Source organism: Apis laboriosa, unplaced genomic scaffold (genome assembly GCF_014066325.1).
Source record: "Apis laboriosa isolate Shangri-la unplaced genomic scaffold, ASM1406632v1 scaffold39_cov144, whole genome shotgun sequence".
Classification (NCBI taxonomy): domain Eukaryota; kingdom Metazoa; phylum Arthropoda; class Insecta; order Hymenoptera; family Apidae; genus Apis; species Apis laboriosa.
Genome location: NW_025223140.1, coordinates 2024702 through 2050706, shown reverse-complemented (window position 1 = coordinate 2050706; position 26005 = coordinate 2024702). Strand labels below are relative to the sequence as shown.

Genomic DNA, 26005 nt, shown 5'->3' with positions numbered 1-26005 from the left:
TTTCGAGACAAAATATTTAATTCGAAAACAAACAAAAATTATTGCAATTAAAAGATAAAATTCTATTTTTGCAAGATGAATGAAAGCTTCTCTCCGATATTCAACGAGTAAATAAAAAATTTGCAAATTATTCAGCGGCGTGGATTCAGCGCCGTCCAAAGTGAAGATCGGTCAATCTCGAATACAAAAGAAAGGCACACAGGTGAATAATATGCAAACTCGCCGACAAATTTCTGCCCTTCGATTATATTTATCGCCCGATCCCAGCCGGCAGATTACATTATTTTGATGCTTAATGCGTTACGCCTCTCCCCTCCTCCGCCCTCCTCCACCGGTAGCGGGTTCAACAAAATATTCGGCAGGGGTTTCTCGATCTCGATCGCTAAATGCGCTCAAATAAAGCAATCTCCACGATCAGACAACGACGACGAGGCGGCATTTGTCTTTTATCCTCCGTTTCACCCCTTCCCTTCTCCTCCTCCTCCTCTCCTCTCCCAACCCCCTCGAGTATTTTGACGACAGTGGCCACTGGTCATTGCTGGCTGGCTGGCTGGCTTGCTGGCTGGCTTTCCAACCTCTTCCTCTTTGTCAAGGCGAACCCTTCTGACAAAGCGAAGGTGGTAGCCCGCCGGAGAATTAATTGCTTTGAACAATATTTACGTTCTCTCGTCTAAGAGATTCTCTCTTCCTTTCTTTTATTTCCTTCATTTTTTCCTTTTCTTTTTCTTTTCCTTTTTTTTTTTTTTTTCGGTCACGAAGACCAAAGAGGTCTCATCCCCCCCTCCCCCCAAATGGTCAAACGAGGAGGAGGAAGATGTCGCGCGATTTTTATCGAGCTTGCCGAGATTCTCCTTACCCTTCGTTCGAGGATGTATTGAGCGTATTGAATTCTGGTGTGGGAACGCCGTATGCATGGAACGTGTAACAGAGAGGAGGGAAGAGTGTAACGTTGCCACGCGACAGGAATTGGGATTTTTTTGGGAGGAATCTTCGTGGCTGAGTATCGTTCGATAATTCAATTCGTGGAAATCGACTCGAATTGAATCTTTTAAACCAACTCTTGATTATGCTGCCCGATTTTCTGATACCGAGATAAAGATTTATAAGCGAAGAGATTGAAATATTTTGGAAGATCGTTTTATAAACGTGTAAATTAATTTTTGAAGTGATATGCTTTGAGACAGCTTCAAAATTAAGAAGGATTTCTTAATTTTTCCAGATATTTAGAATAAAATCCAGATATTTTAATAATTTTCATTCACTGTTTAAGTCACGAATAACAAAAGAAAATTGTTATTTTGTTCGTCGCATTTTAAAGTTACTAATGCTAAAAATCTTGATACAAGATGGGTTAATCAAATCACTGTTTACCCCAATAATAGCCCAACAACAATAAACAAAATTTAACACATACACAGTCATTCAAACGCTTGCAAGAAAACGGAAAACGAGATCTCCTCTCGCAGGAAGGATATCCCAGATATCCCAGCGATCTGGGTCGGCTTAAACTCGTTATAAATCAAAACTCTTCCCAAGGCGGGCCTATTCTTCGCCGGCGCGATGGCACAATGGCCGACCGCCGCTCACAATCGTCCACGAAACGGAACGAAACGAAACGCGCCCGTTCAACCGATTTGTTTGTTCGACCGCTTCGTCGATCGAACGAAATCCGCTTAATGCGATCGTCGAGTGTTTCGTGCTCCAGAGAGAGAGAAAGAGAGAGAGAGAGAGAGAGAGAGAGAGAGAGAGAGAGAGAGGTGTAACGCTTAGGTGAAGGGGTCGTTCGAAGAGGGTTGAGAGAGAGAGAGAGAGAGAGAGAGGGATGGGAAAGTTAAATGGAGAGGGGAGGAAGAGAAAGGAAAGGAAAAGAGGTATTGGTCGCACACGACACGAGCTTACTTTTAGTTTCTGCGCGCACCACTCGAAACCACCCCTGGGGTATTAATTTCATTTCGTCAAACACCGGTAATACTACGGAACGACCCCTCGCTTTTTGTTTACTCTTATTCTCCAACCACTCTGATTCGTTTACATTTAAGTTTTTAAGATGATGCGGGACGATGCTCGTAATAGGGAAATAGTGGTTTATTTGTTTTGGGCTGGTTGGGAATTAGATTAAAGTTTGGGACGATGATTAATTAGAATTTTGTTACGTTTCATTTAATTATAATATTTTCCAGTTTTTGATTCAACTTTTGTTCAAGAGTTTTTTGAGAATCCTCATAGGAAAATAATATTTTATTTTTTTGTTTGTTAATTGTTATAAAATTAATTAGAATGAACTTTTTCTTCTTTAAAACGTGTATTTAATTATACAATTATATGTGCACAAATATTTCTAATATTCGTTATTCTAATGTTCGTTATTAATTATTAAAAAAATTATTAAAATCTTTTTCGTACAACTATTCGTCAACAATTACTACAATTATATTCGATACAGTAGAATACCTCTGTTATTCAAACATTTATTCCCTATATTCTAGTATCTATATGTTTCTAATTATTTTGTATGTAATAGTGAAAAATACTATAGGACAATTTTCGATTTTTCCACATAAGAGACAAATAATAAGATAATAATAAAATATTTTATTAAACATCTAATTGAAATATATCGGAAAATTATAAAATTTCTCACGCAAATAATTCTACGATTCAATTCTCCAAAAATTATTTTACAATTCTCTTGATAGAAGATAGAAAAAACGATGGAGATGCCATTAAAAATTGCAAGAAACGTATCTTATCGAGACATTTTTCACCATTTACGATACAAAATCAACACAATCGAACGATTTATACGACAAAAAAGAATGACAATTAAAATATACACATATAATTACTAATTCGAATACTGGAAATCTCACTGCAATTCAAAAGTATAATTTAAAAATCACAATCATTCGTTTTTCTTATTTTTCTTAACGCTATCCCCTCTAGGAACCTTTTCACGATCGTTCGACTCCCAACACTTGTCAAAATCGTTTCTAACGTCGATCAACAAACTCTGCCTACATAATTTCGAGATCGTGCTCATATTCTCCTCCTGAGCATCTTTGTTGCGTATCAATCTCGTAAACTTTAATTTATTGACAATTTTCGCGAGCGATCCTAACGGCTGAGGCTGCTTCGAGATCGATCTTGGAAGAGACTCGCATCCTCGGCTGGTTTCGGTCAAACGCACGAACGTGTCCGGATCCACGTTTATCATTCCAGCACTGGCAGATTTAACACGATCCGGTCGAGAACCGTTCGACAATTCGTTGTAATCGTTCAAAAAATGTTCCATCCTCTTCTCTTTCGTTGCCACCTCCTGTTGCTGTCCTTCCTTTTCATTCGACGCGTCTAATAACAAATTTGGGGCACAATTTGCACTACTCGACGTCTGCTTGCCGCTTCTCTCTTGATTTTCCGAGATCTGCTCGTAGAAATGGACGAACGTTCTTGGAGAATCCTCGCGTTTGACGGATGGAGGCTCCAACACGGAATGGCAAAGCGGGCCACCTCGACGAGACAAGAAATCCTCTTTCGCTCGTCGCACTCTCAACGAGTGTGATTCGACCAGGGACGATTCTTCGGAGATCGTGTTGGTTCTGCCGTCTCTTCTGGCCACTGCATTCGACAGAATCGTCAGTTTGTGGATAAGATCCGAAGATTGTGGGTCGAATCTCGAAGAAGACGAGGAGGAAGAAGAGGAAGAAGAGGAGGAGGAGGGGGAGGAAGAAGAAGAATTTTCTTTCGTTTTCTCTTCAGTTTTTAAGCTGGGCAAGCTGACTCTAAAGGAAGCTCGATTTTCTCGTTCACCTGCAATCTCTGTTTGCACCGAGACACTCCCTCTCTCGTTCTTCTTCTCGTTCGTAGAATTTTTAAATTCGATCGAGTCTCTGTCTCGCCTCGTTTGGAATATGTTATCGCCGATGGACGATTTCCTCGAGCTCTCCACAGACTTGCACCGTTTGAAATTTTGTTTCTGTTTAACTGGGGCCCGTTCCTCTTCGATTTTCGTTTCCTTCGTGTCACGATCCTTCGAGGATGGGCGAAGGGGCCACGGTAACGAAAGAGACATCCTCAAGAGGGCGTCTTGTCGGTTTACTTTAGGCGATCCCGACCTCGACTTGCTTTTGCTCTTCGTAGGAAACACGCGATCATCCTCGCTACTGTTGTTCTCCTTTTTACCAGACGAGTGATCTTCCGAACGTCGGAACGGAGAGAATATTATACGTTTCGTCCTGATGAAAACGTTTCTGGTCGATGAATTGGAGATTTGCTTTTTAGCACTTGTTTCTCGATTGATTGGAACGTCACGATCGTTGCTCGATCGATATTCATCCGTCGAATCTTCGATTGGTGCTCGCTCTATCGGCGATCTCGAGACGTTTGCTTTCTCCACGCAGCCCGTCGCCGTGGGTACGACTATTTTGTTCAGAGTTTCTTCGTTGATCACGATTCTCTCGAAGCAACGTTGGTCGCGAGATGGCGCTACCGTATATGCAGTTGTTTGAATAGTTGGCTCACGATGACGTTCGAACGAGGAGGGACTCGATAACAAGGAAGGCGAAGCAGTTTCGGTGTTACGATATTCTTGCCATTTCTTTCTTTCGACGGATTGTGAACTTCTTGTTGTTTCGTTGAAACGATCGTTTTCTTTTTCGTAGGTTGGATAATTGGTGCACGGTTTGGATGAGTCATAACGATTCGTGTCTAATTTTATTTTGGATAAGTCTCGATGAGCGCTGTCGAGTAATTCATCTCTGATTACGGTATAAGTTTCTTCAGCTTTTTTGGAATTTTTTTGATCTTGATTGGTGTAGAAACGATCTACGTCACGCGTTGCAAACTTGGTTTGCTCTAGAAATAATAAGAATATTTGAAAATTTTTTAATTTTCGAATGAAGATATTTGAATTTTAATGGAAAATGATTTTTCGTGGATATATTAAAACGTTAAAGATTTAGAAGTTTACAATTAAACTATAGAATAATATTGGATATGAGAAAAGTTTTTATGAATATTTTTTATTATTTTTAATTATCGTTTAATTTTTATATATTTTGTAATAATAAGATGTCATAATAAAAACGAGCCTTGTTTAATTTCAAATATGAAATTCACTGTAACTTCGTGATTTGAATATAAATATAACTCTTTTGTAATGTAACTTTTACAAATTGTAATACAACATTTGTAATACTGTGCAACAGTATGCAATAAATGTTTTTTTAAAGAGAATGTATTTTATTTATTGATGAAAAATTAATTAATTTTGAAATATTGAAGAAATTGACAAGGATCGTTTTCGATATAAATCCTAATCAATTATGATATTTAAATAATTACAACATACCTAATTTACAATTAATCGATGTTTTTAATAAATTCTTAGCCGTTTCATCGTTATAATTTTCCATTGATTGCAAATTCGTAAAAGAACTGGTCACGATTATTTCTTCATATTCGTTGTTGGATTTCGAAGTTTCGATAAGATTTTTTTCATCATTGATGTTCTCATCCTTTTCTATCTGTTGATAATCATATTCTTGTTCCTTCTCAATCGATAACTCCTGATTGTATCGACAGGTCGCTACTTTTGATTGTGCTATGATAAAACTTATTTCTGAAGATATTTTTCTTTCGAAAAATTTAAATTTAAATATTATAATAATTTTTCGATAAATTATAATTATATTTTTGATCATTTAAAATTTAATAGAAAATTTTCTAAAATTAAATTTATATATATATATATATGAATCAAACGAGATTTCAAGATTTCATTTATCGATATAACTTTACTTTCGTTCGTTTCTACAAAAAGGAATTTTTTACTCGACTTTCATGACCAATTTTAAAATCTTACAGAAATCTGGTATTGTTGAACTTACGATCAGATTCCTTCAGGTTCCTTTCAAGTCTATCTTCCTTTTCAGGTAATGTTACAGGAACATCTTCTCTAGAAATAGAAAAAGCTTATATTAAAATGTATAATTAATTCTTTAAAACACATTTTTTTTTATTTCATATTGCACAGTTATCTATTAAAATAAATTATATACCATGATCTTGAAAATCTCTAAAATCTTGATTTCAATAATTATCTTATTTGTTGTAATTATTTTAAAAAGTACTACAAGAATATTTAACAACATTTTATTTTAATAAATTTTATAAGACGAAAAATGACTTTACCTCTCAAAATTAACCTGATTCTGCTCCTTTCCCTCGTTTACAACGTTAAATTCCGTATCCACATCGGTCGAATAAATCGAGCTGTTCGATTTCACTGAATCTTTATCCAATTCTCGATCCGAATTATCAACGTTCTCCTTCACATCAAACATTTCCCTCTTGCTCCACGAGCTTGCAGAGGACCAATGCTCCGAATCCACGTTACTCGAAGAATTTCTCTCGTTGTCCCAAGATTTCGCCATTTCGGATTGTTCCAGGCTCAAACTGTCTTCGCTCGAGACACTTTTCCTTTGATTCCATTTTTTCGACTCCCACCGTTTCGAATCCGAATTTTCCTCTATTTCTATTAAGAATACCGGTGATGGTTCGTGACTGGATGTAACAGTTCCCAATGGTACCGCGATACTCGTCGTTTCGCTCGCTGCAACCGAGTACACGGGTGTTTGGTGTGGTTGCACCCTTTCCAGGGGACTCGCAGTTTCTTCGATCACGTCTTCGATGTCGACGATCATTGCTTCCGGCTCCGAATCGTCCATTATGTCTTCGACTATGTCCTCTGATCTCTGAGGATCGACTAGAAAGGAAATTTGAAAAATAAGATTTTTAATATTAGATACATGTTTAAATATTTTGTGAATTAATAGAATCAATACGAAAATAAATAGTTTTAATGTTAAATATGATTGTAGAAAATTTTATAAGCTTTTTTTGAAAAGTTTCTCTGAAATAAAAGTGACTATTGTAATAAAATTGGAGAACTTGTTTGAGACATAGAATCTAAATCATAAATTAAAAAAAAAAGATAATTAATAACATATAAAAACATATAAAAACATTAAGACACTAAATGTTTTTTAGTTCTAATTATTAATATTATATCTTTTAAATGTAGCTTTTTAAATACTTATAATAATCGTTATAATTCGTATAATATTATTAGAATTAGAACAAATAATACTTACTTGATTCTTGTAAATCATTTATGCGATCAGTATCTTTTAACCTGTTCGCGAGATGATCCAATGATTGTAGACTGTTCAAACGGCGTATGAAGAGTTCATTTCGATCATTTTGCTCGACCACATTGCCAACAGATTTCGACCTCTTCAAAGAGCAGACTTTGAACGATATCGGCTCGTCGCTTCCAATTTCTGAATAATTTACCATTTAAATTACGTGAAATGTTTTTTATTCGATGATTAAATAAATTTACAATCTTACTTGTTATCGGTGAATTATCCGTCGATGTTTCCATAGTTGTCTGTCTTAAGAATGGTATGTAAGAAGGTCCTAAAAGGCGGAAAGTCGAAGATGTCGGTGATATTCCACGATATTGCTCCCAGTCGTACAATTTTCTTGTGAATTCTCGCGAAATACCTTCGAATCGGTAAGATCCAACAGATGTTCGAACGAAAACTTCGTTGGTGTCATTTAAATTTTGTGTTCCATCAGCATACGATCTTAAATAAAATGTGATTATATTAGATTTTTTTTTTTAATATTTGGAATTATTGGTAATTTATAAATAACTTTTCATTTAACTTTTATTTGTACATTTTAATATTGATTTATTCCATTAAAGATCAATATTTCTTACTTAAAATTTTTTTCATTTATATATTCAAATTTTTTAATATTGTGGATTCCTATGCAAAGAAAATCCATAAATTTATTAATATTTTCTCTTTTTCCAAGAAATTTTCTATCCCTAGTTTTTCCAATATTTATATCTATGAAATTTAATATAAATTTAAATATAATATATATATATATATTTAGAGTTTTATATTAGAATATATATATGTTGTTAGATTTCTTATTTTAATCTTATAAATTACTAATATAAAAGATTATTTATAAAAATCTGTTATTTTATTTAACATAATTTTTATATAAATTTTTTCAGTATCTTTTTTAATTTAATATTTGTCTTTTATCATATTTCAATATTCTTTAATTTAAGTATATTTTTTATTGACTTTCTTTTTATATTATATTTTTTTTAAATTTGATTAATTTTTATTTTAAATGTTTATTATGTTTCAATCTTTCTAATTTGAATAATTTTAATATTAAATTAATTGTAATAATTTATTCCTATTAAATTTTTAATTAGCATGTTTTTGTATGATTTTAATGTATAGAAATTAACAATTAAAATACATTATGTTGTACTTTAATTTTCGCGCGAAAGTGAATAAATTCTCTATTGTTCCAGCCAATCAAAAAGCTCCTAAGGTCCAACGGCTAGACAAATCATATGTATGGCGTCAGTTTGCTGTCAAGATCGTAGGAAGAGTGTACGTTAAATCGACATAAAGATATACAAGTGTTCTATGTAAAATTTGATATTATTGTATAATTTTTAGATTATTCTGTGTATAGTGCTATTGTTTAATTGAAATGTATATGTTTAATCATTCATCAAGTATTATTATATCAATATTAACTTAACTTTTGAACTTTTTTGTCGTTCTTCATTGTTCGTGCATTTAATAGTTACAATTACCGGTAGTTCGTATTATAAACATTTGAAATCGGATTTGAATTTAATTATTATTAATTTATTTTAATATTATTTTAATTTTATACATTTGTTTTTATAATTATGACTTTTATGTGTATAGATTATCATTTAATTATTGGAATGGCTTCGAAAGTGCAATAGGTTATGCACATGTAATGACTTTCATCCAAATATGGTTAGATTTGATTTATTTCAACAAAAGACATACAATAACTACTATAATAATAATACTATAATACATTATAAGAATAAAATATACTATAATAAGTTTCTTTTGTTTTCATTTGTTTTCATTTGTATGGAAGTAAAAATTCAATATTTTTTTCTTAAAAATGCATATATCGCTACGTTGAACTCGAATTATTTGTTTTGATTTTATGTTCAAGATTGATTTTTTTATAATTTAATTTTGGAAATTGACAATATATTTTTGTATTTGTTTTGATATTATGTTTAAAATAGAAAATATTTTTTCAAATATAGCTTTTTCAGAAAAATGACTGTTGACGTCGACATGTATCACTCTCGATATTCGACTTTTTATCGATATATCAAGCAAATCGTTGATGAATCGCGGCGCAGAATATCATTTTATTAAAAATCATGGCGTTTAACTGCTTTATTTCAGGTGCGTAATTAATTTATAGCATAATACTTATTTCCATAATTATTATTTTACTTTTTGTATAATATTATTTAATTAATACATTTTATTCAATAATTTATTAAATATTATTATAATTTGTAATTTTTTAAGAAATAATTTACTTTTTTCCCTTGATTAACTTATTTATCATTAAAGTTACCTGTAATTTGTGTTATAAGCTTCAAAAATTGGATTCCAGTTTAATTATTACCTTGTTTTAATATAACTAGTTCTAATTTTATATATTTTAAAGATATATACTTATTTTAAAAATTTTAGAAGCTAAGTGACAGTTGATTGATGGAACTATTAAGATAAAAATTTCAATATGAATGCATAATGAACATTTTTACATGTTCATTCTTCAATAGACATGATGACTAATCTAATGATAACTTATTATGGTAATATTTAATTAGAAATAAAAAAATATTATTATTTATCTTTGTTAAATAATTCATAATATATTAATTACATTACTAGCATAAAAGACATTAAATAAATTACATTCTTATTTCAAAAATATTAAATTATTTTTTTTTTGTCTTTTTATTTCATCTTCTTATATAATTTTATTTTCAGAGAAATCTTGTAACCGCGTGCAATGCGGTCAATAGAGCCAGTGTTTACTTCGTAATAGTATTTTCAGTACTTTTTAGAATAGGATAATTTAAAAAATTAGCTATTTTAATTCAATTATTTAATTATTTAATTATTTAATTATTTAATTATAATAGTCACTCGCGAAATTAGAATCAGTGTTTATTCATCGATTATAATTCAAATAATAGTCTTTTATTTTTATTTTTTTTTTTTTTAAATATTCGTCTTCGGTATATTAGAATCAGTGCTTCGAAAGATGATTATCCATCATTAAAAAAGGTAATTATCTTTATATATTTAAAGTTTCATTTTTTTTCACGTTAAATTTTTAAAGAATCATTATATATATCATTTTATCATTATAATATTTCATTTTTTATTATAGTTTTCACTTTCTTCTACTTGACAACGACTTCATGATTATATATTGGTTACATCCTTACATGGATTACGACATTTATGGCGATTCTCATCTACGGTGAGTCGCATGTATTTTGATTCCTGCGGTCATTCAATCATGTCATAGGATGAAAGGTCCGAATCGACACGGATGACTGGTTGTATACGTAGAATTTTGCATGAGCACAGTGACCGCGGGTATTTATTATACCCGTGAGTAGTAACATTTCCTTTTTCTGTGTTTTATTTATTAGTTTAGGCTAGGTCTTCTTGTACATCGCGTTTTTAAATATTAATAACTTTTCAAATTAATTATCTCAAATTAATTTATTGAAATCTATTGTAAGTATATTTATTTGAAATATTTGCAATAGTAATTATCTAAATATATGAATATTTGTGATATTATTATATGAACATTTTTATTCTTATCTTTTTCTTTATAAATAATATTCTAAACATGATTTTCAAGATAATAAAGATAATAATTGTATTCCTTTCGTTTAAAAATATGAAATATTATGTATAAGAAGACACTTCGCGACAGGCAGATTTTAAAATCAAAGTTACAAATTATGAATAATTCTTTCATATTTTCGAATTATGTGCTTTGATAGAAAAGTCGCCTATTTTCATTAATATTTAACTTTTTTAAAATCAACTTCATTGCATTTTTTAATATATATATTTTCTTTTAATTAATAATTCTTATTTATAAAATTTCAACAATACATTACACTAATAAAAATTAAAATATAAAGTAGATTCAATAAAATTTACAATATTGATCAAATGATACAAGATCAAAGTTCATTAGCTCGATTACATATAGAATATTTATCTAATATTCTTTTTAGCTCAGGATTTTCAGATTTAACCCTTTCCATGTCAATTGTCAGGATCTCACTCACGTGCCCAGATGCTACTTGAGCGAGAGAAAGGCGATAGGCATGATGACCCTAGTTCATAACAATTTCTTCAAGCGATTGACGATGTGTTAGTGTATCGTGCACGATGTACTTTCCACATTATGTGTATTTGGTTAGGCTGTGGAATTGCGTTGTTTCATCAATAATATTAATTATTAATCCTACTATTTAATTATAATAGAATGATATTATTCACATTACTTAAATAACACGATTTGTTCGAAACATGTATATTTTTTTCAATAAACACGAATATTTTACAATTAAAATCAATATACACAATATATACACAATACTTTATTATCTTTTTTTACGCAATGGTCACTAGCCATAGTCGATTTCAGGAAAACAGTATGTACAATTAGAATATACGTGTAGTGTGTCTCGGGTGTCGGAGGCGTCCCGAGACGCTTTCCCTGTGTAGGCTTTTGCGCCCGAGTATTATGAGTGAGAATCGTTGAATGAGTGTGTGGTGTGTCTATTTTGCCATTTCTTTTAAGTTTCAGCGGGCATTGCGCCCGAAGAAAGAAGACCGAAGAGGCCCGACAAACTGTCGCGAAGAGGGCTGCAACGAATGGCTTCTCATCTTTTGGATTCTTTTTAAGTCCAAAGAATGGGAAGTCATTGTTACTACTTTGTCACTGTGCTCGTTTTAATAATATGTAGTAATTGTTGTTGTGTTGTCTGGCTAATGCATGCTAGCTCATCATCCAATTATCATGGTATCAAACTATGGTAATTATCAATTATTTTTCATTTTCATAAAAAAATAAAAAGGTAAGTATCCATGTAGGTTTCTTTTTTAATATATGTTTGCAATAAATCATTGTTTTACTAAAGGAAGAATTAATTTGAATATAAATAAATTTTCGTGCAAAAAGAGGATAAGATAATATAAAATTTCCAGTGAGAGCTATTTTTGAAAATTATTACTATTTAATATATAATCATATTTGTATATATTTGTATATATCTTTTAATATAAGTGGTACAATTATATATTTTATAAAAAATAATATAAAATATAATTGGCCAATTATTTTTTGTAGATAAGAAATTCATTAATTAAGGTGAAATTCATTAAGGATAAATTTCTCATATTACTTACTACTTATTCTCATAAAGTAGTAATAATAGATATAGTAAGAATAAACCATCAGCGCCATTTCTTGAGTACTAAAAACATTTCTTTAAATACCAACTAAGTTTTAAAAGTACTTTAGAGATGACTCTGATCCTTAATTTTTACTCTACCTTATCTTGCTTTGAAAAGATATCTCATACTTAAAGTAGTGCTGGCAATCATTTCTTATTCTTATCCTTTTTCTAATATTTTTATCCTTTATATTTTATTTTTATCCTTTTTCTAATATTTGCTTTTCTTGTTTATGCTAGTTTCATTTAATTTTTAATCTATCTTTAACAATCACACAATAAGAATACATGCATCTTACCTTGCATCCCCATCGAAGCACTCGTCCAATTGTTGAACATCACTGTCTCGTCGTTCCTTACTCGTATTATTGTTGAAAAGCGACAGTAACCTTTCCAAAGCGAGAAACTCGCTTTCGTCGATTCCAGTCGCAATCCCAAATTGTGACTTGGTACGTGTTTGAGTTTTCGCATCGCAATTACTCTCGTTCGTTCTCTTCCAAGATTCCATTTTTCTCGGATAATCCTCACAAACTTGCGTTCTCCCATCGTTCACGGTCTCTCCGCTTTCACCACCAGCGAAACTGAAGATTTCTTTATTTCTGAATTCGGTTTTCAAAGGAGATCTCCAAAGTTGCCAATCCGTTAAACGACGTCGATTCAGCCTCTGCTGCAGCACAAATGGGGCACTTCCTCTTCGTATTTTTTTGGCGCGTTTCCAGTCTTGCAATTTTTTCCTGAACTCGGGTGCTAATCTTTCTTCCGACAGCAAGCTTTCTCGAGGACTCGGTAAATTCGAGGAGGTTTCTTTCGTGGAAACACGGGGTGGAAAATTTTTTAAACGCTCCCACTCGATCAACTTTTGATGGAATTCGGTTCCCAGTTTCTCTCTGAGGGCGCGGTAATCTTGTCTCGTGTCTTGCGACGGTGTGTTGGAAGGTGTCGTTTTCTCCATATTTTCCACGCTGTCGTAATTGCTACTTATCGAAGTTTCGAAACCTGATGAATGAGAAACGAAATTATTGCTTTTTTCAATAATAATAATTAAACAGTGATTTAATCTAGAATATTCAGGTAATGTCATGTTACTTAAAATATATTTAAAAATTTGAGGATATGCATACACGTAGTACATAATATATTACATATATGTTTAAAGCATTAGTTTATTATATTCTTTTTTATAGTTTTTTCATTAGTATTTACAAAAATTAGTTGGTTGAAAAAAATTGTTCTACATCACCCAAAAACATATTTATTATTTTAGTATATGTATTGGAACATTCTTATTATAGGATATATATAGGATATTCTTCTATAGCTGTGACATATTCAGAATTTTTAAGTATTTAACATTTTTATTCATACAATAAAACTAATAGGAGAAGAAAAATATGTCTCATTATAAAAAGAGAAAATTAAAGAAATTTATAGAATAAAACTTTGTCGAAGTAAATTAATTCTAAATTTCGTTTACAGTAATATTTTATTCAAATATAAATACAATAAAAATTTGACTACATTATACATTAGAAGAATTCAAATTCTTTAAATCTAAAACCCTAAATAATTTTTTAAAAATAACTAGAAAATTTTTTATATATTTCAAACTTCATTGTGCATATATTTTCTTGAATACACGCGAATACCACGTTTTCTTTTGTCGCAAGAAAAATCGATTAGTTGCTGTATTCCTTATTCGTACCATGGCATGTCGAATTTGGCATGTTGGCCACAAAATTAATCGTTCCTATTACTCGAAGAATTCACACTAATATTTTTAAGTTTTTATTACGTGATAATCAATGCGGAAGGGAGGCGTGTAAAAATCTGAAAAATGTTAAAAAAGAAAAAGTAACGTTCAAATGTAAAGAATACGAGGAAAAACTTGCTAAATGCCCAAAACGAGTAAAAGAATGTAAAGATTCGCCACAATCTCCATCGAAAGTAACGAACACTTTCATTCATCCATTATTTTTTTCAATCGTTTTTATGCCATTGTTATCCAAAATTGTCAATATAAAAATTTAAATTTCATTTTTTCATTCATATTTTTATCACTACATTCGTATTAAAATTTTTGTCTCATTAATATTTTGTTGGTAATAAAAATTCCAAATTTGAAATAGAATCGATAATAAATATGTCAAATATACAACGATTTGATTGAATTTTTTTTTTTTTTTTTTTATAAGAAAATACGAAATTTTATTTCGAGTAGAGAAGATTTATATTTAGATATTGACAAGGATCAAATCAATATTGGACGATTTTAGAATAAGTTTTTATTCTAAATCTAAATAATTATTCAAGTATGATTTATCTTAAAGAATATTATTTAAATAATATTAATATATTTGAAAGGAAAATTACTTCGATATTTGGTATTCTCGTTTTATTTGATAATTGGATATTTGTTATTTGATTTCATTACAAAAATATAGGAATATATTTTTATCTCCACTTTTCCATTTCTAACAAGATAAAATCTGAGTTTCTTATATATCAGGAACTATTTATCATCATTATCATTCAATTTTGTATTCTTATCTTTTTTATCTTCTATTATTATTTCAAATAATCAAACACTTGACAAATGAATCATTTCAACTGATCTCTCGGACAAGATTTCAAATATTTTTATTTCAAATTGACCGATCATTTTTCATCAAAGTTGTCCAATCCCAAATCGAATCAACATTTCAGACATCTTATGCAATCTTGCAAATTTCAGTGCGATATAAAAAATGTTACCGAGGAGTATCAGAAAATATGCGACGATATAACGGAACGAGCGGAAAACCTTTTGCAAAATATTCGGAAAACATCGAAGACTATGATAAATCAATTGGCACAGGATATCGAATCGACGAAGAACAAAGAGCAGATGATGTTGCAAGGGTTGTTGCATGATATAAAGAAAACTCTTCAAAAGTTACTAGCCCTTGATCCAATGTTCGGTTCCCATAAAAGGAAATCTGTCATGTATTTGAACAACGAGGTCCATCAAGCTTTCAACGACGTGGAACAGAACTCGATTCCTCAAATAAATCGGATGATAGAGATCGTCGATAAGTTAGAGGGCGACGTGTTAGCCTGTATCGACCGAGCCAAGTCTCTAATATTCTCGTGTAAAAAGTGTAAAACTTCCGAATCGTTGGCGAAATGCATCGACGAAAATGCGAAATACGCGACGAAGATATTGGACAAAGCGTCGCAGAATGCGGAGAACAGCTTGAACGAAATGGAATCATTGAAACGCGAAACTTTGAACTATCACAAAGCGACTTTGCACTGTATCTCGCGAAGGTGTCGGAAGGATAGCGAAAAATTTTTGACCCATTTGAACAATTGCGTTTTGAGCGTTAGAAACGGAAAGAAAGGAGGATCGCGTTAATTTTTAAAAACAGGAATATATAGTGGCGTGAGTAAATTGCCGTTTCGTTTGTTAATTACCATCTTGAAAGAGCGTCTGTCTGGGAACGTTGAGGTTCGATGGCACGTTTGGGGTTGAATTCGTTAGAAATGCTCGCCTGACCTTGTTCCATTTCGAGTCTTGCCTCTGCATCTTCGACATCAATGTTTCTCCACCGTACGATTGCTGTGCATTGAAACGAAAGTTAGTTGTGAAATTTAGTTTAGAAAAAAGCTCAAAAACTACAAACTGAATCTCTTTTTTCTTTTTTTTTAAACAAATTTTACTTGTTTTTTATAAACTATATATACTCGAGATAATTTTAGGAAAATATTTTTTTCTTCATTTCAACGTTAATTTTTCTTTTACATGTTTATTAATGTAATTATATACACATGTATATTTTAAATTTTACTTTTCGTTACAAATTAATCGTTATATGACTTTTTTTGTACTCAAAGAAAGATTCAAGTGTAATAGTTTGTATAAAGAATTCAACGCATAGGGTGTTCTGTAAAATGTACTATTATCGAGAACGCGATAGAAAAGTAATGGAAAATAAATAATGTAATCAGAATTAAAAAGTCATACTCTGTGCATAAAATAATTCATTTTATGAAGAAAAAATTGACTTATCCTACAATCTTTAATCATCGAATCGAGATTGTTCGAATTTTTCAATTTCTTTCTTCTTTTCTTTCTATTTTAAATAAAAGTGAGTGAAAATTTTTTATAATAATACGAGAGAACTTAACAACAATTTGCTTAGTACGAGACTTGTAATAAGAAAAAGAAGAAATCTTACTAACCTGTCGTTTAAAATCGTTCTTCACAGATTGGTCTCGATACGTTTTCCTGTGTTGCGGAGAATTTCCGGCAGAGGCGTTCGCGTTGAAAAAGAGCGGTGAGCTCGATTCTGGGGACGATGTGTATCTTATATCCTCCTCGTGCGAAGGTATTGCAATCGTTAATGTCGGAGTTGATCTTTTTGATATCGATTCTACATCCTTCTCATCCATTTTACCCGCGTCACTCTTGTCCGATGTGATTCGTATTAAAGGCTTCCCTTGGCTAGCCTAGTTGTAAAAACATTCGTATTGTAATATTCGAATAAGTAAGTAAAAAAGTATTTTCGAGATGAATCGTTGTTTTCGTAATAATATTACGAGAGTGAACGTCCCGTTTGAAAATTCGAATTAAATTAAATCTATCTAAAATGCTGTAAAAATTTTGTTAAATGACGTAAAAAGTATCTTCATTGATATAATAATATCGTGTGTATATTATAATATATATATATATTATTCCAAGAAAATAATAAATTTTATTTCGAATAATAATTGGTATATATGAAAATATATGTGTAAATTTATATAACTGAATAAAGTGATACGATGTAAAATAATTAAAACAAATTTAATCTTTGTTTTGTAATTATATGTATATATGTATTAGTTCAAAAATTATGGAGAATTTTATTCGATATTTACCTCATTTGTTATTTCTGTCTCATGGGGTTGCAAACTATCCATAAGAATATTATCATCAAGGGATTCGCTATGCCAATTTGCAAAATCCGCTTTTTTATTAGCTTTTCTCTTTAAAGATTGGCAATCCACTTGGTTTGTTCCAACTTTTTGACCTAGAAAAATTTGAATTGAATCACTAATGTTTTACCATTGTCCGTATATTACTATAACAAAATATAGAATATTCCACTTTTGTTTATTGTTTATTTCGGAATAAATTTTTTCCTAAAACGTAAAGAATATGTACATTTTTTTTAATACATCATTCTTTGATCATTCCTTCCAATTTATTTATTTTAATTTCGATTTTACGTAACATATATACGTAACGTAACACCATCATAGAATATACGAAAGGCAACTTTCATTCTTTCATCAGATTGACTATGAATTATATCCAACAAATATAAGCGGATATATTCTACATATTCGATCGAAAGGAAAGGAAATTTAGGAAATTTCGTACAATCGTAAAATCCATCGTTGGACGAAGAGGGCGAAGAGGTTCGAGCGACAGGCGTTCCCACGTTGCAATTCTCGTTAACAGGCGACGAAGTTGCGGTGTTGCTCGATTCCCTGGCATCGACATCATGATTCCTATGATTCTGCTTGCTAGCCGGGGACAACGAGGAGGGGGGAGCCATGCCCGAATCCGTGTTCTCGGTGTCGTTAGTGTAAGCCCTTTCCCACTTAAACGCGGCCTTAACTCTCGTCCATTTGGAGACCTTGGGCGCGGTTCCAGAAATCTCGTCCGCCGACGTTTGCTTGACGTCGATGTCCAATTTGTTGTTCCTCGATGCCTGCCTCGGACCCGACCTCGCCCCCCTCCTCTGGAACGGGGAATCCCTGCAATTGGACAGCATAGCGTCGAGCAACGACTCGGCGAACCCGGTGTCCTCTTCGCACGCGCTCCCCGCCGTCGCCGCCCCGTTGCCGCGCGCGAAAGCGTATTCCAACTTTTGGTTCGCGTCCCTCAACACCTTCAACCGTTCCAGATTCCTCACGCGCTTGAAAAACTTCGCGTTTCGATCCCTGAGCTCGAGAATCTGGTCCACGAACGCGTACAACCGGTCCAAATGCTCGAAAGCGTCTTCCGCGTAAACGCTTGAAATAGCCATCGCGGACACGGCAGAATTTCTCGAGGGGCACCCCGACGGGGTTCGCCCCTCGAACGGCGGCAGCGAGCCGAGATCGTCCGTCAAGTAGGCGATCATGTCCTCGTCCTCGTCCAGGCTCCGGCTGTTCCTCCCCGCCTCCACCTGCTGGTCGCGGGAATTGTTGTGCAGGCTGGGCCAGAGATTGGCCCACGGATCCGGCGGTGGCGCCGGCAACTCGCCCTCGCACTCCACTTTGCGTGGCCTCGTCGTGGGCCTCGGTTGCGCTCTTTGTTCGCTGTTGCGGCCGCACGATCCCCGATTCCCGTTCCTCTCATGCCCAAACGCTTGATCGCCAAATTTCTCATTCTCAGCCATCTGGTTCTATGCGTTTGCATATATGTATATGGATGATTTATATTTACTTTTTTTTCTCGCTCGATTGTGTTATCGATGCTCTAAATATATCGGAGTTGAGTTTAATTTTAGAGTACATTCTTCTTTTCCTTTCGCGGATTTAGATACGAGTTTAGCCACCCTCCGCGCCAAAATTTAATATATTCGCGTGTAAACATGTGATTCAGTGTTTCCCAACACTGTTTTCTCCGAGGATGGAATTTTACGATATTTTTTCACGAGGTGAATTCCACTGAGAATCCTCGATATTCGTAAATAAGGATATTTTTCGTAGAGAATTGGGAAACGCTGAGATGTAATAATACTGTGTAACGAGGTTTGTTCGAGTCTATTTTATATTTATTTTTAAATCAAACGCGCATCGTCGTAGAAACGATATCAAATACACCTCTCTCCCTGTTATATTTTATTTTTAAATTTTTGACACATCACTAAATCATCGTAAAGATCACCATATAACTTTCGTACAACGAATTACACAATTCCAAAATACTATTATCTACATTTACAACACGTAGAACCGAACTTGAATTCACTGTACTTGCTTAAAAAGTCGAGGAATCGTGAAGCATTTTTCCTACATTTTCCACTCTCTCTCGCGTCTTTCGCATATCGATAGAAACATGCTCGACAGATCCTTCATTTCTGTTGATCTAACACGCGCGCACAGGATCGATATTTTACCATTACATCGAATTTTATTGTTTCGTGGGAGGACGGGATACGATGGAATTAACTCTCTGAGCGCGAATATCTCGAAGGTTCACGTTGGGAATGCATTTTTTGGCGGTGTCGGGAGGGCCGCGGAAGAAGTAGCGGTCCGAAATCGCAGCAACGTCCTCGCGTGATTATTTTCGGTAGCGAGCATTCGGCATTCGGTATTTACAACGAATACAACGACACACGGCCAGGCTTCGAACACCGACGCTCGAAGGGGCATGCGCGTGGCGCACGATAACCGTGGAAAAGAGACGGCTCTTCCTGTTCTCGTCGAAAATAGACGGTGGAAACACTATGGCGCGCGTATCCTCTCGAATGGCCGCCCACGTTCGTATTTATACGCGTCTGCATACTCTCTCTGTAGTGCGGTGTGTTTCTCGAGGCAACCCCTTTTTATAATAGACAAACAAATTATAGAGAATACTTGTTCGTTTTTTCGCCGTAGTGAAATTTTTGTTTGTTAATAAATTTTATTCAGCGAACGATATTCGAACGATATTTTTTTTTCCTTTTTTTTTTTTTTTAGTAATGCATTATCCGATTATTATGAATTTTGAGCATCATTCTAAAGGATTAATCGAATTGAGATGTATTAGGTTTTTGTTTCTTTGTATTTTTATAGGAAGTATACGTTATTATGAAATTAATTATGAAGTAGAATGACATTGAAGTGACCTCAAGGGACTTTGTTCGTGAGCTGAATTTGTTTTAATTAATTTTCCGTTACATTTTCGAGTAATTGTTGTATTGTCGAGTATTATTAGATTAAATTATATAATGTTGATGGCAAATCAATGTCTCTTCGTTGTATTTTATCCTTAATAGGTTGTTTCTAATGTGTCGTCTTGTAAGTTTGTATGATTAATTCAAAAATGATTGACGAGATGACAAACAAAATTGCAGTTTTTAATGAAATGGGGTCGCCATTAATGAAAATTAGATAAAACGAGTTAAGCTCACAAAGAAAATGAAGAGTCGTTTGATTGATATTGTAATATCTCATTCAAGTAATATGAATATAAATGTGAACTTTATACTTAAGAAAAGAAACTTGAAATATTATTTATATTTTATCTTAATTTATGCGATATTTAATTTGAATGTATAATTAAATGCCTGATATATAAATTGAATACATCAATATATAAAAATTATTAGGTAATTATTATTTTTTTAAAAATAGTTTTTGATTCATTTCGTGAAATTTTTTCATATATGTATATTTAATTAAAAAAAATATATAGTTGGTGGGAAAAGTTATATAAAATCCTGTTATATAAAGAATCTGATTATATTTGATGTGTGACACTAAACAAAATTTCTTTGTGATTACATAAAGACAAATTAAAAATTATAATAGGATATATTTATAGATTTATTTTTACGAATGAATTCTTAAGTTAAAATATCAACACGCAAAAATTTTTAATTTTTTTTTCAATGTAAAAAAATAATAAATGATTAAATAAAAATAACAATTTTCCAAAAATTATGCTTTGATGCTTTGCAATAGCATCAGTTAAGAAATACACTTTTCTCATATCATGTGATATAATATAATACACGAAATCACTCTTATTTTCATTACGAAGAAACTTTTAATAAATTGATAAAACTGTTGACATTCAAATATCGATAATAATCTTTTCTAGATACTCGAAACTTCGAAATTTCGAAACTTTTTAGAATCGAGTCTTTTTTATAGACTCGAAATAAATTTTATCTATATTTTTTTTTTCTCTCTTCTTTAATGTCGTAAATACTTCGAGATGAAAAAATTTTTTTCGAAACTTTTACGATTTTTTTTAATCTCGCACATCGTTTCAGAACATTTACAGAAGATACTAACGTATGGAATACTAATTTCGTATTAAATTATCGGACGAAGCAATAAATGGAACGAGTTATTTCAGTAATTGAATACTTGATAAATATTCGAAAAGCCGAACTTTGAAATAATAGATTTCTATTATGATTTCATTCTTCGCTGGTATATAGCATTAGAATATTGTGTAATCTTTGTGTATAGATTGCAGACATATTTAACACGCGCGCAATCACGTTAAATCATTTTCTTAAAATATCAGAAATAATTTTCAAAGAATTCCACAGTAAATAAATTTCACAGCGATCGTATTATAATTAGATATTGTTTATCAAATATATTCTTAATTAAATCTTATTTTGCTAATTAATAATAATTATAACGTGCAAAAAGAAAAAAGGGTTTTTTCGTATAATCCATTTTTTATATAAAAAAAAAATTTTTATTCTCTCCATAGTAGATTTGTAATACATTATGCTCACAATCATGATGCAATAAAAGTAATAATTCATAATTTATCAAGATTATATAAGACCATAGAAGAATGTTAACGAGTTATTCTTGCATCGGTAACCGGGTTAGATCAGTCATTCGTGATCCTGCAACGGCAGCGCCTGGAATCATTTAGGTTCGTTAAAATTTTCCCAAGAAAACCTTTTCTTTTTTTTTATTTCTAAAAAAAAAAAAAGAAAAAGTTAGAGAAAAATAGAAAATTTTCTTTCATTTACTCATTAAAATTCCCAACATAACGATGATGCTAGAAGCGCACTGTACATTTAGAAATAATTTACTAAAACTACCGACCAAGTATGGAAATATTCTAGATAAACCGATGATCGTACCCCTGAAACGAAACCGAAATGATTTAACAAAAATTTCACACGTGCGAGAGAGATAGATATACCCATCCATTTTTCACAAACTGTTTCATAATTAACCTTACGCCAGTAAAATAATTTTCCAATAAGATTATCGACGCTGTTGTACGACCAATTACGTAAGTTGCTAATATAATCAGTAAAAGAACGAGTTGTATTACGTTATGAACTGTAAACAATAAGCCCAGGCATGCTGTTGCTCCCACTACACCCGAAAACACTGAAAAAAAATAAAGTTAATTTTAAAGTTGTGGCAACGAACGAATAAGAAAGAAGTTGATTTTATATATATATATATATATATATATATATATATATAAAATATATTATATATATATTATATATTATATATATATTATATATTATATATATTTTATATATTATATATATATTATATATTATATATAATTATATATATATATAAATATTGTATGAATATATATATATATATTCATACAATATTTGTTATTGAAAATTAAGTATTATAAGACGATGATACGTTTACCTAGAAATATTTTTCTACCCACAACATCGATTCCAATTACCAATAAAATTTCTGCTACTAAATAGCTCAATGATAAATACAAAAGCATTCGAAAACGATCCATGTCTACCTCTTGACAATTACGCAAAAACCCTAACGCCATGTCTTCTATATCAATGGCGCATGCGTATTCCTTCTTTGACGATTTGTGTAAATTCTCGGTTTGCTGTAGGATTTGTGCACTCCAGAGAGCAACCCACATAATCCTAATTGTTATAATTACTAATCGTTAAACTGAAATTGATTTTCTAAAAAATCTCGAAAAAAAAAAGATATTGGTATGGAAAATATGTGGAAATTAATGTAAACACTATAAGATGAAAAATATAAATAATATTTTACCCCGGAAATTGTAGAAAATTAGTACAAATTCCTAATATTGTAGTATATTTAAATGATTTACATATTTCTTGAATACGTTTATACGTTTTAACACAAAATTTATGTATCGTTTTGATCATATTATTCGTTTCCTCGTCTTCCTCTTCAATTTGTTTAACACAGTTTTCCAAATTGCTTAGCTAGAATAAAAAAAAAATATCGTTATGTATTACATTAAATATTTAATCATTTAATTTATAAACACGGATATGCATTTATGCAAAATTTAAAATATAGGATATTAATGTTTATAAAAATTTGATTTTGCATAAAAATCCGCGATGATACTTGTGAGATTAATAGAAAATGAACTGTACTGAAAGTACGAAAGTATCGACGTGTTTCGAATTATTAATTGCATAAATTTGTCGTAATATCGATAATGCTTCCTCATGCCGTCGCCGATAAAGCAAATATCTTGGACTTGCCGGCAGCAAACTAGTCGCACACGCTATAATCAAATTTGGTATACCTCCTAATCCTGTAAGGACTCGCCAAGAATTTGGTCGAAATTTTTTATTTTGGAATAATAAGATCGAAGGCATTAACAGCCATGACATTCCTGCGAATTTTAATGTTTTAATTTTATCCTTTATACTTCTCTCTATAATGTAATAATAAATACAAGTTTGATACGTATTTATAAACACTAGCCTAAAATAGATATGTAACTAAGGATTCCTAATACATCCAAAATAACTAAACAAAAACCTCTTCGTTTCATGGGCAGTAATTCGATTAGATATACTCTTAAAACCACATTATTACCAGCTAATCTGAAATAAATGAATGTTTTTATGCTCTTATGTATATGTTAAATGTGTTGTGCATAGGAAAGATAGATGATAATATTTTTTTAATTATCGAACAATTTTAGAGATTTATTATTATTATTATTTAAATCATAATTATTAAGCAATATATTTTATAATTTCATAAAAATTTACGTGATTAGATAAACTTACCCTAATCCAAGTATAAATGTTGAAATGTATATCAGAAATGTAGTTTGCGCAAAGGATAAACTGATAGTAGCGCAAAATACAACGATCATAGTAATAGGAATGGAACTCTTACGTCCACTTGCATCGATTATTATTCCGAATAGAAATCCTCCTACAGCCATTCCTATACACAATCTTATTATTCGTAAAATATACTGTAAATCATTTCAAATATATATATATATATATATTAATTTATCATAAACATATTAGAAAGCTTAGAAATAACGGAACTGTATTTGCCATTGAATTGAAATCTCACGACCCTGAGTGATTCATACTAGTGGCAATGACTAGTGAAATTTAATGAGGAATAATTTCCGGATAAGAAATCGAATTACATATTCCTCAGCTATAAAATGAATAATGATGAATCATTTTATTGCGTATCAGTGAAATATTCTTCTATTTTTTCAATGAATTGAAAATTTGAATTATATCTTCATTATTCGAATTTTTGTAATAATAGAAAATCTAATGAGTGAATCACTGTTGCATGAGCAATGAAAAAAAAAAAAATAATTGAATAAATATGAATAAATAATTGAATAAATAAATTATATAAATATAGTTTGAAATATTAGAAGTTATTTTTATGAATCTTAGTAGTTCACTTATAATTATTATTTCATAAAGATCTAATCAGAAATATCAAGTGTAAAAAAAATTTCATGTCTTTAGTTTTATCATTTAGAACAACACTTTAAATTGAATTATCATAGCATTGATATTTAATTTTTTTGAAATGATTTGATGATTAGGATGGCGTATTCAATCTCACGTTTTTATTAATTATTAGTTTTATAAATAATTTTTTGTTGTCAATTAATAATTTCATCGGTTTGTCATATATTGTTAAAAAATATCTACGTACATACATTCTATATGTACCTAATGTTAACGTAGCGTGCACAGTAGTTGCTTGGCTTGCACTTAGACTTAAATCACATGCCATGAATGGAACTACAATTAGAATAGTTGGAAGAACGCAAGCTTCTGCAATTGCACACATGCCACATAATCCAATAATAAAACAGTGAAAGAGACCACATCCTGTAATTGAATTATATTAAATAATATTATTCCCGTCATACATTGAACTGTATATAGTTTCCTAATCTTTTTTACGATTGTAGGGACACATTTTAAAAATAGTTAGGTTTCTATGACATTATAATTATTAGAATATTAAATTATCGTTTGAAAGATTATAATAATACTTTAACATTTAAAACTAAAATGAAAAAGTCAAATTTTGAATTATAATTGTAAATATTATATCATAATAACAAATATTATTCAATAAATATTAATATTTTAAATTTATCGTCTTCCTTTTTTAGAAATTTACTATTTTAATATTAAAATATTTTATGAATTTCTTAACCTGTTTTAGCAATGACATTTTCACAATTATTAGACATTATATATTTTATAATTTAATGATAAATATTGATTTACATAAGTCCATTTGTTATATTGAGAAGCCATAAAGATGTATATACATTATTTTATCCGTAATTAATGTCAATTCAATAATTTCCAATCTCATACTTTCAAAATTAAATTGCTAACAAAAACCATTCAATAGTTAATAATGACAATCTTCATTTTAAATATGTACGATTGTATATATATTTACAATCATTAAACAAAAATAAAACTAGATAATGAAATATATTATTTAAATGAGTGATTAATGGATAGAAAAATACACAATGTATGAAAGATACTTATTTATTATAAGAAATGA

General features: G+C 31.2%; 3 protein-coding genes across 3 annotated transcripts; 1 reads left to right on the top strand and 2 right to left on the bottom strand.

The window, feature by feature from the left end:
- Window positions 1–2342: 2342 nt before the first annotated feature.
- Window positions 2343–20683, bottom strand: LOC122715629. Its single transcript, XM_043937951.1, has 11 exons — window positions 17856–20683; window positions 17351–17502; window positions 16670–16936; window positions 15902–16046; window positions 12748–13444; window positions 7411–7649; window positions 7152–7340; window positions 6190–6763; window positions 5886–5953; window positions 5348–5599; window positions 2343–4851 (listed from the first exon to the last, which is right to left on the bottom strand). The coding sequence occupies exons 1-11, from the start codon at window positions 18859–18861 to the stop codon at window positions 2903–2905; spliced, it is 5538 nt and encodes a 1845-aa protein (XP_043793886.1). The 5' UTR covers window positions 18862–20683; the 3' UTR covers window positions 2343–2902.
- On the top strand, window positions 14722–15894 carry LOC122715630. The gene has a single exon (XM_043937952.1). It carries the CDS (start codon window positions 15159–15161, stop codon window positions 15840–15842), a length of 684 nt encoding a protein of 227 aa, XP_043793887.1. The 5' UTR covers window positions 14722–15158; the 3' UTR covers window positions 15843–15894.
- A 1181-nt stretch (window positions 20684–21864) lies between the features above and the next one.
- Window positions 21865–25945, bottom strand: LOC122715676 (organic cation/carnitine transporter 7-like). The gene is given in 10 exon segments (XM_043938049.1): window positions 21865–22059; window positions 22174–22289; window positions 22384–22543; window positions 22829–23073; window positions 23210–23383; window positions 23537–23810; window positions 23903–24024; window positions 24214–24376; window positions 25144–25305; window positions 25640–25945. Coding segments are annotated over 10 exon segments (1512 nt in total). The 5' UTR covers window positions 25677–25945; the 3' UTR covers window positions 21865–22000.
- Between the last annotated feature and the right edge of the window lie 60 nt (window positions 25946–26005).

Coding starts and splice junctions, on each gene's coding strand:
- LOC122715630 (XM_043937952.1), top strand. CDS start 15,159: ATGCAATCTTGCAAATTTCAGTGCGATATAAAAAATGTTACCGAGGAG.
- LOC122715629 (XM_043937951.1), bottom strand. CDS start 18,861: ATGGCTGAGAATGAGAAATTTGGCGATCAAGCGTTTGGGCATGAGAGG. Junction 13,445..15,901: donor ACAGACGCTCTTTCAAGATG/GTAATTAACAAA, acceptor CTCATTCATCAG/GTTTCGAAACTTCGATAAGT. Junction 6,764..7,151: donor AAATGATTTACAAGAATCAA/GTAAGTATTATT, acceptor TTTCCTTTCTAG/TCGATCCTCAGAGATCAGAG.